General features: G+C 35.4%; 2 protein-coding genes across 3 annotated transcripts in view; one reads left to right on the forward strand and one right to left on the reverse strand.

Moving 5' to 3' along the window:
* Positions 1-7,024: 7,024 nt before the first annotated feature.
* The window catches only part of LOC105248661 (early growth response protein 1), a 68,540-nt gene continuing 62,658 nt past the window's right edge, over positions 7,025-12,906 (forward strand). For both annotated transcript variants that reach the window (XR_003123563.1, XM_025413938.1), the window contains exon 1: positions 7,025-7,146. Coding sequence is in view for 1 of the 2 variants with exons in the window: in XM_025413938.1 (XP_025269723.1) it covers positions 7,093-7,146 (54 nt within the window). In the remaining variant the exon portion in view is untranslated. The remainder of the gene's footprint in view (positions 7,147-12,906) is intronic.
* The window catches only part of LOC105248649 (peritrophin-1), a 1,321-nt gene continuing 438 nt past the window's right edge, over positions 12,024-12,906 (reverse strand). The window contains exon 2 of the mRNA XM_011253552.3: positions 12,024-12,860. Coding sequence (XP_011251854.1) covers positions 12,172-12,860 — 689 coding nt within the window. The 3' untranslated portion in view covers positions 12,024-12,171. The remainder of the gene's footprint in view (positions 12,861-12,906) is intronic.

Consider the following 12,906-nt stretch of genomic DNA (forward strand, 5'->3'; position numbering starts at 1 on the left):
TAGTCGAATAGACTATAGAATCTTCTGGTAAATGTTATACGAAATACAATTTCTTTTCGAGGACACGTATACTTGGTCAATCCTGTTAGATCCTGAATCTAGGTCCTCGTTGAAATAGCGCGGTTATCGATGTTGAATTATCTCCAGACGATTCGGCGATTCGACCTCATATTCAGAGCGGAGGTCCTTGCATCCTGATCCCGCTGTTTGACTCGGCTAGATATCCTAAGGTAATATGCATTCGCCGGCCAGTCGAATGAATTATGCAAACTCTCAGGGATCCGATCGGCACAGTCTTTATATGCATCGATCTCTCATCCTTCTTCTGCCTTATTTTCGTTTCCTTTTTACATCGCTCCTGCTGACCTAGAACCTACCAGTAATGTCTAAGAAAAAGTATAAGGATATATTCTCGACAAATATATACTTGTATTTTTATTGTTATTTATTTGATATAATATTACAGATAAATTTTTTAATTAATTAATCATACATCAGTTTTTAAAATTATTTTATAATATTTTAAATTATTTTAAATAATTTTATAATTTAATTATTACTTATATAGGATAGTGATAATTATTTTGATATGATTTATCTTTTTAATATAAGTTTAATGGCAAAATTATGTATATATACATGTATGAAAATTTGAAAAGTATAAAAATAGTAGATTAATATATAAAAAATTGTGTAATAAATTATATGGAATAAAAATGTCATCTTGATGTCTAATGCGTAATGGATGAAATAGAAAGTGGCAACTATCGATTGTTTATTATTCGCGATCGCACAGTCCGAAATATGAAATGCGCGCGTGTTGCTAAGCAAATTCAGTTGAATCCAGCAAAGGAAACTGCACTCGACGAACTTACGAATCTAAATTCATTTATTCGATCGCGAACGGATCGACGCAGTCTGGTATCTGTAGCGATGCAAATACTAAAGAGCGAGGCGTGGGTCTGCTTTTTTTCCTCCCACTTTGCAGTGACACTATCAGTAGATCTAAATGTAACTACGCGCGAGAAAGTTTGTATTTATTTATATCCGAAATATATATAATACTTTGAGAAAACTCACAAAAAATAATTGATTTTTTCAAAAAATTAAAAAAAATTTTATATCAATTATAAATCTTTATGATATAAAAAATGTAGATAACTAGATAAAAAAATTAAATCAATCCATCTTTAAAATGTTAGTATTACATTAAAAAATTTAATAATTAATATTTCTATTATTGCACAAATAAATGCATTTATTTTCTACTTATTTTGTATATTATATTTTCTTTTGTGTTCATCTCTTTCTCTGCTGAAAGTCGATGTATTTCATCATCAAGCATCCCTATTCTACGTTCACATAGAATTGCAACGCAATATGGCCGGATTGCGACAACGTGGAAATATTTAATTAACACTGTATTATAACGATATACCGATAATGCGATAATTATTCACAATGTCGACAACCATGTTGCCCGTTAATGATTTGTTACCTCGGTGCATTCGAATCTCGCACGTTCCTATTCGCACTTGGCAAATGACTTATTATCAAAGATCGAAATTAAGATTAAGAAACGGCGAATTTTAATATTTATGTAGCTCGCTTTTTGTGCAGCGCGATGATATGCGATACACATCGTTCTATATATATATTCATAAAATGGTACTTTCAATAAATTCAGCATTCTACATCATGCATCATAAATATATGTACACGTATCCTTTCTCTCCATTCATTAGTAACATGTATATACTACATAATCGTAATACAAAGTTAAATGAAAACACATAATCCTATTACAGTACAATCTATCCGTCATCTATCAAACTTCAAGATCACTTTATGTCAAAAATTTTAGGAAGATATTTTTTGATACGCGATATTAATTATTAAAGTCTAATAATTTTAAATAAAATATAAAAATTCTTGTAAATGTGTCGAAGATATTTATTTAAGATTGATTTGAAATAATTATTACATCAAAGACAGCACAAAGAGTCCAGGAAAAATTTGACGAGACAATTTTAAATAATTAAACTGAAAAGGAATTGGTCGAAAGATCTGCAAATTATAAGAACTTATTTTATACAAGTTTACCAAGAGAAGAAAAAAAAGAGAGAGTCCAGTCGCGTCCGTGACATACACGACAGAAGATGAATGCTCTGCGCTTTTGTGAGCGAGCCGCAACTTCTTGGGCGGGACGCGCGTTTCCCCCGTCTCGCTCCGACACCGTGTATACGTAACTCTTATGATGAATGTCGACATTAACTGAAACAATAATTCAATTAAGACTACCGTTACTCGCTTGGCGTCGCGAGGTCGACAGGTACCTCGCTCATGCGCGCGTGCCTATTGTGTACATTGCGTATAATGTCGATGTCGATCGAACGATATACGATTGAAAGTCATTCATAGTCGATACCCGATTTGACGTCGGCGTTACGAAGCAGAATACAATCACGATTGTAAGAAACTATATCATAAGACATGCGATTATATGTTGTGATTCTCGCGAGAGAAAGAATGTGTGCTACAATTTGTGCTATATCAATAAACAAAATGTGCGAAATCCTTTTACACTTTCATCTAAATTAAAGATATATTTTATTTATTAATTCCCAAATATGTGTTTTAAACATATCATTCATAATTCATATATAATAAAATATAATAAAATAATATATTGTAAAATATAATTAAATTCTATAAATTTATCGAATACGTTGCCACTTAAATGTGAATGCTATTTAAATTCTCTCTACTAATATTGTTTAAAAGAAAATTACTTCAAATTATAATCCTCGTTGCAAGAAGGAGATTCGCATTTATTATTTAGGACATTGATTCGATACGTTCTCAGCAAGTTTGTGCACTCTCGGGATTCGTGAATGCGCGAGACTATTGTTTCTACGTTTCATTTGCGGCTGTCGGCTTCCACTCTCGCTCTCAGCGAGACATAACGGCGTAGGAGAGAGAGATGAGGGTCTCCCAACCGAGTATAATTATTAGTCACGCTGTGGTCAGAGAATGTATACCTGGATGTGGCCGCGGTCCGACCGAGACCAGCGTAGATTCCATGTTATTTCCGCTGATTACATTCATTATCGGATTTAAAGTTAGTAGACCCTTAGTTAAGAGTGTCTCGAACTGTGTGTATGTGTCTTGTTGAGCCCGCCGAACCTACGACTTTGACTGGGACTCTTGACGCACGAACACGGTGAAGGAACCAACGAGAACCGTATATTAATTTTATTGAGCCACGATTATTTCGAACTCTGCCGTTCTTTACCGCGTCTCGTATTTCATTATTTTTCGATTCGCCAACGCGCAAAAAATAAACGTCGTTGCTCGGAAACAACTAGGAGGAGGCGAATTAATTAGATTGCATTTCCTATAAAATAAAATGATATCTTTAAGCTTCTAGGCACACAAAATAATCTCAAATTAGTATCCACTGCTGCGTGAAAACTTCTCATCAATAGGATCCATTTTTCTTTTAAAACGCAAGTTTCTCTCTCTTCTTTTCTCTTTTTTTTCTTTATTGTATAACATATATTTCAATATGTAATTATATTTATACGTTTAAGACATTTTATGCATTAAATTTTTTGTTTAATTAATATTCTATTAAAAATAATAAAAATAGATTTATTAAAATTTCTGAAATTTCAAATATTTGTAGTTCAATATATTTTCATTAACAAAATTCCAAATTAATACAAAATTCTCATTATGTGTATTAAAACGCAAATTTATGATAAGCTTATTACTAATATTATACTCTATCACTATTAAAAAAAATCTCTCTCTATGATAAATGTTCGTTAATTATCATTATTAATCATTGTTTATATGCCTTGATTATATGCATGATTAATGGTGTGGTGTCTAGTAAGCTACGAGAGAGACAAGTTTTCAGATATCGCGTGTCACAAATCTTGCAAAATACAAAGTCGCTTATCAGTGGTGGGATTGCTACGCCTACGCAAGATAATGCGAGAATTGCGTACATGTACCATATAGTATTCTATTCTAAAAATAAGCGCTCTATGGCGATATATATATGATATCGCAAATTAAAAAAAAATTTCAATCAGGTTAAGAGTTATCGCTCGAATTCAAAATATTTTGTCGAGTATCCTCCGATTCTGACGTATCTAATCATTAACTCACATTTATACGGTTGTGAAGAAAAAGAAAAATTAACATGTTTTTCTCTAACGATAGATAAAAAAATCACACATATCTGATCTATTGCATATTTATAGAAAATATTTAATAAACTATAATTATAATATTTTTAAAAAACTATAAATATATAACTATAAAACTATAAATTTGTCATAAAATTCAAATTATTTCATCTTAGCTTTAATAATGTTTTCATGCAGCCATTTGACGTTTGTACGCAAGAAAGAGAATTATATGTTTTGCTATATATATCTTACAAGATTGACCTTCATTTTGCAGATGCATCAAAGCATGAAATGGCTCAATAAAATCCACAGCAGATTCTTCCGCGGAGCAATGAAATCGCCGATCGAACGATGATCATATTGACCTCGATCGATACAATTGCGGCCAATTGTCGATGTTCTCATTCTCGATCAATTGAATTTGCGGTGGGTGCTTTGATACGGAAAACAATGCTGACGCGATCAATGAGCGGCGTCCGAGACGCCCACTCCGAGAATTACGCAAACAGTTGATAAATCTGACTTTATCTAGCTTTATTTATGTGTAATCAACATTCGTTCAGCGTATTTTTTTTAGTCTTTGATTTTATATATCGTCTCGTCTTATCTCTAAGTTAACCATGATAAATGAATACAAACGCACAAAAACGCTACTCTCGAGATTAACGATTTGAAAAAAATGTCGATAAGTATTTTTTATTTTTAAATACATATATAATTAATCTGGAAGATGCGGATTCATAGAAAGAAATAAGATTAATGAGGATCATTAGTAATAAATATTTAGATCGTCCGTTCTTATCGCTGTTTATACAAAATATAATTAATATATTAATTAAATACAATACATAGTTATTTCATGATATTCTTGCTTATTTAATCGAATTTGTCATTGCAAAAACAGGAAACGCGTAGCATCAATTCAATTATCAAATATAGTAGTAATTCAATTATCAAATATAGTAGTAAATATATAATCCAGATTTTCTGATTTTTATTTTAATAATAAATATACTATAATAAATTCTTCACATCTATTTTGATCGACTGTTCCATAATTAATTAATCCAGAAGCTTTCCAATTATTGCAATTATTGCATATAAGCAATTGAAAACGCGAAGACAGATCAAAGATTTCTAGATTGTAATTTAAAAAAAACAAGTTTTTATTATTTATTTAAATGTAAGCTTTATTTTTTCAAAATTTTATATATTTCGCCATTGAATAAATAAAGTATTTGATATTGAATTTTAATTAAAAAAATAAAAAATTAGAATAATGTCTATAAGAAAAGATAATTAAAGTTATGAAATTCAAGAAAAATCTATTATTAAAATTGTAATTAGTTTTAACACCATTAAAGTTTTAATTAATTTTAAACACACAATTAATTATTGCATTTGCAAAGATTTAATTAATCGCGGAGGTAATCAATCGCGTTTAAAACAACGTATTGCGTCGCGCGTGAAAAACTGTGACGTTTTAAAATCTACGATCAGCCTAATTATTATCGACGGGCTTTCTGCGTGGGCTTCGAGAGCCGGTCTCGATACGTCTCGTACAAGATGACGCCGGATAAACTCGTGGCTGACTGCACTATCGATACATTAATTAAAACATCGATGCTCCGGCTGTGACTGGCAGCGAACTCACGCCCAGATTTGATCGCTCAAATATAACGCACTTTTATTTCGTCTCCTGTTCTCCTCGCGCTTGACGTATCTTGTTCTTTCTTTGCACTTGTTTCCGTCTTCTCCTACGAGCTCCATCAAGTTTCTCGCATAAATTAATCATTGTCAGGTGTGATTGGCCTGCTCGAAAGTTTAAAGACGACATGTTTCAAATTTAGATTCTCTTTCCTTAGGTTTTTCATATCATTTTTTATTGCTCTATCAAGGAAACAATTTTCGATATTTCGTTAATATATAAGTGTTTTTAAAATATAATCACAATTTTTGTAATCACAATTTTGTATGTGATTAATATTATTTCAAGAAGATATTCTTACAATTATTTTTTAAATTCAAAAATTCAGAAACATATGATCGTAATCATTTTGAATTGTCATCAAAGAATTTGTTTATAGCATGATGAAAATTTAATCTGGGCAGGTAATTCACGGCAAAATCTAGAGACGTTCTCTATAGACCTCGCCACCAGTTGCTTCGAAATTACATTACCCCATGTGCAGCTATGCTCAGCGTGGGACACGACGGCGAATAAATCTCAACCCCCGGTGGACGTACCGGGGGCGGCAGCGGACTTCCGAGAGGGGCGCATGGTAGTACGCGTTCTACCCTCGGAAAAGGGCGCGTCTCCAAGGGAGGAGTCCAGGCAATGAGGATGCAGCCGAGGAGGCGGTGGAGGAGAAGGGACGAAGGGAGGAATTGCGGGAACGCGGCGTGGGAACCGAGAGGGAGAGAACGCTCGCCACCCTTCGTTGGAAGGGGAACGGCAGGGGGGAGGTGAATTTTGCAACCCGGAGAGATCGTCGACGACGAAAATCGTCGTTGCCGTTTAGTCGTCTCTCGTTCATTGACACGCGTGGGTTTGTTTTTCAATCTCGACGCGAGACGCGTCCGCGAGAGAGCTCGGGTGAAGGGGGGATAGTTAACATACTTTTAATAATTACGTTAATTGACGTAATTTTTAATAAATTAATATCAATTTATTATATACACGAAAAATTTATCGTTCATGTTTTCACTAGTGTGTAAGATTATATAAGAGTAGTGCGTGTTTTTAACTTTGAAGTATTCTAAAGATGTAATGAAGAGAGTCATCCTTTTTTTAATAGTTTCTTATTTTAATACGTTTTGATATATTATGAAATGCACGTCGTGTTTCGGGAAAATTGGCAAATTGCTGTTTACATGAAAATTTTTTACGATGGTGGAGGTGATACATCCTACATATGTGAATGAAGAGCGGAACTTTAAAGCGGTGAGTATATAATTGCATATAAAAATAGTTTATTAGCCAAACTATTACATCATCGTTATCGGAAAAATTTGATAGCTTCGCTGTAATGAAAGCTGATATTATCCGCATAAGAGTTTTCACCGATGAGATATTCTATCTTTTACTATATTTATCACTTTAACATATGTTAACAATAAGTGTAAAAGTGAAATCACTCTCCATATATAAAATTATGATAGACATTTCATCATAAACCTCAACCATGTAAGAATTTTTTCGCTATTTATTCTATATTTATTAGAGAGAAATTATTTTTGAATTGAAAGATCATATTTACCAAAAATATTAAGCATTTAATTAACAAATTGGAATGATGCAACATCTAATTATTCACATCGGTCAAATATTACCAGTCGTATTGTTATTAATTTATCGGACACTCGTGACGTCTGTGTAAAGCGGTATCCATGAGAGATTTTAAAAGTAAATTGGAAAGAAGCCAAAAATGGTTTCGCAAGCTAGGCAAGAAATCAAAGTATCAATTGAAGAAGATGGAAAGGTACATACGGCGCGAATGAGAGGTTGGCCGGCCAGAGAGAATCGTGTGGAAAAAGGGGGAACTCGCAGGATGCTCGATGTAGAGAGAGGAAGGAGAGGGTGCCCCGTAAGAGAGAGAGGGGCCCCGGAGGAACAAGAGGGGACCGTACCCCCACTTTTGTCTGACCCTCTCTCCCCCTACCAAGGCTTGTGTCGCGTGTCCCATCTCCCACTTCTCTTCTATCGATACATACAGCACCGTCGCTGTTGCTGCCGCGAATCGGATACATCGGCACATGCGTAAGCATGTGTATGTGTGGAGCAAGTAGTTTTGCTGCAGTTGGCGCGTTTATTCCGATGGAAGACACGGCCTGATTGTCGTGCGAGAGAGAGAAGGAGCGAAAGAGGGGGTGGTCTGCGGATGGAGTCGGGGGATGGAGAAGGGTGGTGAGCAGAGAAGGGGACAGGCCGTGCGTGTCGGAGATGCACGCGCGCGCGACGGTGTGTTGGCGGCCACGCGTGTGGTGGAGAGAGAGATCTCTCGGAGGAGAGAAGAGACGAAGAGGAGAGAGGTGACTTCTCCTCAGGGGCCTTAGTCGCCGACTGTCCGCTACTACGCACGGTGTTACACCATCATCGTCATCGCGTTTGGCTCTCTCTCTCTCTCTCTCTTTCTCTCCTTCGCTCTCCCACTCCACCCTCGCTCTTTCTCTCTCTCTTGTATGTCGCGGCGCGTATATCTTTGATCTCAGTCATTTTCGTGCATCCCACGTTAAGAGCGACGTGTCTTGTTCAGAATCCTTGGAGAGATTTGGAAAAATTCGACACAATTGGATCGGTCACATCTTCAGAAGGAGAATCATCAAAGAGGAAGAGAGGTTTCCGACTAAAAGCTTCCACGGTGGAAGAGCATCATATATAAGAGCGTAATCTTTAGACAGAACTCTCCCTGATAGCCCTGATAGGATATCGAGAAGTTTCGTAACCACGATTTGATCTTCAACACAGCAGAGACAATATTGGACAGACGGTTGTAATTCGAAATTTCGTGGAATTCGTCTATTTACGGAATAGTCATCTCCATGATAAATTCACGACGACCGTGAACGTGCCGAGAGGAGTATAAACAAGATCATTAGCACTAGATTCCCAGATGTATCTTCGAATATGCGTCTTTCGCACACTATGAGGACTCTTAAACATTGTCGAGAACATCTCTGTACGTTTCTCTCCTCTCCTACGAACTGTGAATATGACTGTGGTTCAAATTTATGGGTGATTTAAGAAAGACAGGTCGAAGGCTCGATGACAAAGGAAATCGATCAGCTCCTGATAATAGCACTTTTGTGTCCTTCATCAAAGGAAACGAAAGTTGGCTTGTTTGAAAGGTGAGATTCGAAAAGTGTAAAAATGCATGATATGAATCCTAAGTGAAGTGGAGACTACAGGGTGCTGACTGAAGTGTAAAGGCATCGAAAAGTGCTCTCCATCATCGCCATCATTGAACGACCGTCGACAAACGGATTCACGCTGCCATCTGCACAAGAGGTGAGAGATCGTCGTGATAATACTCTTGTGAGAATGGATCAACCTGGTCTTTACTAATTTTAATTTCAATTTTGTTTATAATTACATGATAAATAAAGAGCCGCAAAAGAATTTTAAAAAAATTGCAAGTCATTAATTAAATATTTACATTAGGCATATTCGATTGAAACATGTATTAAAGTTATTGTTTCAGCCATGAAAGGCTTAATTTAGTTTTTATTTGAATGTATCTAATATATTTTTAACAAATTTCGATATTAAATATATTTTAATTAAATTTTAAATAAATAAAATATATTTTAATTAAGATTGGAAATTCATATATCCATTACTAAAAACATCCTGAAGCATTAATTAAAATGTATTTAATATCGAAATTTTATTATTAACAATATATCAGATATGTTCAAATGAAACAAATTAAGCCTTTTATAGAATAGAATAGATACATGGAAAGTTTCAAAATAACTGAAAATTAGTGATAGAAAAATCGAAATCCACTTCAGCTAATTGAAAGACGTATTAATATTATCGATCTAAACACGTTTGTTCCTTATATGTGTATGTGTTGTAATTATTTCGGAATTAGTCATTAACTATTCGATATCTTTTTCGACTTTCATTATACATTAGTAAAAAAGAATAATGAATTCTGTTAACATTACGAGGCACTTGTGCGTCATCCTTGTCGCCAGAGATTATCGGCCGGAGATACCACAAAAGTTTACCTACTAATTGCTCCGAGAAGACGGGGGTGGGATGCAGCAACCAAATCAAGAGAAAACGGTCGTTTCTCTTATCGCGAGATATTGATATCGGACGTTTCATCTCTTACTTACATCACAAAATTACATTTATTAATCTTTTTTCCCCGTCACATTTTGACAATAATTAAATCTCTGCCTCGTTCACCATTTTGACTCGCATATGTCAAGTGGACACGTCAGTCCCAGCCCAGCAACAATCAAGCCCGACGTAAAACTGTCAGGAGGAAATGATAAGCATCTCCTGGGTGAAACGCGCATTCGGAATAAATCTTCGAATGATATCGTTTACGGGGAGAGAATTTGTACCAAGATGGAGAGAAAAAGAGAGACAAGTACATGTATATCGGCGCTCGCTCGTTCGCGCGTTTAACGAGCGCCAATAAAAATATCTAATAAGCTACCGCGCCACAATAATTAATTCCGGCAATAGCATTAATCGTTGCCATTCTGGCGGCAATTATTTTTAAATGTACGCCGTAACGCGTTTCATCGTAAAACTCGTATACTGCCGGCGCTTTTTTTCTACCCGACATCCCGTAGCGGCGTAAAATGGACAGTTCTCTCGAAAAGCGAGGCGCGCATATAAACAGGGCCTTTCTTCAGGGTACTCGAGCCCAGAATAAAATATTACTCGACACGCGCTAGTTAAGAAAAATTTAAATTTTGAATTTAATTAAGAAAATTATTGTATTACATATATATATATACTGGATTATGTTATTTAAATTTGATATAAAAGAAGAGATGCGCTCGAGATTTATTATCGATATTGATTTTCTATCTTAATCATCATTCATGAAAAATCTCTGAAGTCTTTAGGGATGTTCAGGACACGTGGTTTGTCCAATTGGAAGATATCGCTTGTAAACGCGAGCATCCGCGAGAAGCGCCTTGATATTTCGCTGCGAGACTTTCCGCCATGAATTATCGCCGAGAACCGTATAAATCACGCATGCGAGCATGCGGAATAGAAGTAAGAGATGTACATTACATACGGATACGCGTCATGTAACACAGACACGCTGTCGTACAATAGCAATAGCGCGGTGTTATAACACACTACGTGCGATTCGGTACTTACGTAATTCGCGTATGTTACAGGTAGTAACGCAGGTAGCCGACATGCAATCCGCTCATTCTTTCGCGGTAGAAATTGATTGCATCTGATACGAGCAGTAGAAGCACGTCAGTACAAATAACTCTGGGAGAAGGAAAATAGACCATTCCTTCGCTTTGCAATGCGCGGAAATCACCTTTTAACCTGCTTCTCTTTCTTTCTCTCTCTCTCTTTCTTGTGTAATATATCTTTTACATAGATATTTGTATTTCTATATCGCCCTAATATTAACGGGGGATTAAAGGAAACGGGATTATTTTTATATTCTGTTTTATTTGTTATTTTATGTACTATATATTAGTAATTTTTATATATTTCTTAATAAAATCATTTCAAAGAGGTTTTTCTTATGTATAATTTATTTTAAGTTACAAAACATGCATTTATTATAATAATTCGAATTTTTAATCTATTTTTTTGTAGTTTTGCACAGAGAAAAATATCATTCTACTGCCAAGCGATTAGTCAGTTTATTTTTCTTTTTTTAAGTAACAGTTTTCTCCAACAAAGAATATATTCTTGATAATAATCTTAAAATATACTCATCACAAGTGTTAAAAAATCTCATCATCATGTACTCAAAAGAAGAATTTATTTTCTCTTCAAGAATATTGTAAAGTTGTATCAAAGAAAAATCAAACCTACTTTTCGTCAACTCTTGTAGTAAGCAAACCAAATTTTTGTTTTAATTTAATATTCTTGACTAAAATACTGCACTTACTAAAATTCAGAATATATTCGATTAAATTTAATGCTTGTGGTAAACTTATGATATATTTGCGGATATACAAACTTATGATATACTTAAAATAAATAATATTTACTTGAATACAGTATACATTTTTCTCTGTGTGCACATTTTCAACCATGATTATTTCTTGTTGATGCTACATTCAAAATTAATTTTCAAGAATTAGTTGAAACTTGTATCAGTTGAAACTCTCATTTTTACGCGAGATATTTTATTTGATACAGTGATTTGTTACCTCAGTATCGAGGATGCAGCAATTTCTCTTCGATTTAATCTCGTCGGCTAAATCCATCGCGCGAAACATAGGAGCAGAACATATGTATGCTTTATGAATCATCTTTATGCAAACATTTTGCCTCGCATATTGGCCGAGCATTGTTCGCGTCGTCGCATTCCTGAATATCGGGATTATAATAAAGACCGCCTTCACAGTACTGTAAAAACCAACCAGTTGCATCCCCTTCTATCTGTTTACATTCATAGTACGAACGGCAGTTACAATCGTGACACTTTCGTTCGCCCTTTTTGCAAGGCCAAGGACCAGGAGTAGTAGGAGGTCCGCAATTCCCACCCGCTCGATCCTCCACACAAGCCTGACACGTGCGGCTGAAGCATGTACCCGGATCACATCGACACAATCTTGGTTTACCATTTTTGCATTCGAAATATGTATTGCAGTCGTCTTTTGGATTGGATATCTTCTCGTTCTCATATGAGCACTTATCAACCTCGGGCTTCGTACAACTTTCGCAACCAGCCTGCCACGGCCAATCGCAAACTTGTAAGCGTCTATTATAATGTAGTCTCTCATATCCCGGAATCCCGGAAAGAGAACAGTTCTGCAATACTGGTCTACACCAATCGCATTTATAGAACTTTGTGCAGTCTGTCTCATGGGGCAGATTAGTCGCATATTTTTCTGGACATTTGCATTGTGTAACAGGACATTTTAGATGCCACTCGTAGTTTGCGTTGACCACGGTCCAAAGTGCCAACGAGGCGATTACGTACACTCCTGTGGCAAGAATTATTGTGAAGCTGTTAATTGCGATGTAATCGAA

The sequence above is a fragment of the Camponotus floridanus genome, unplaced genomic scaffold, assembly GCF_003227725.1.
Source record: "Camponotus floridanus strain SB8 unplaced genomic scaffold, Cflo_v7.5 scaffold72, whole genome shotgun sequence".
Lineage (NCBI taxonomy): Eukaryota > Metazoa > Arthropoda > Insecta > Hymenoptera > Formicidae > Camponotus > Camponotus floridanus.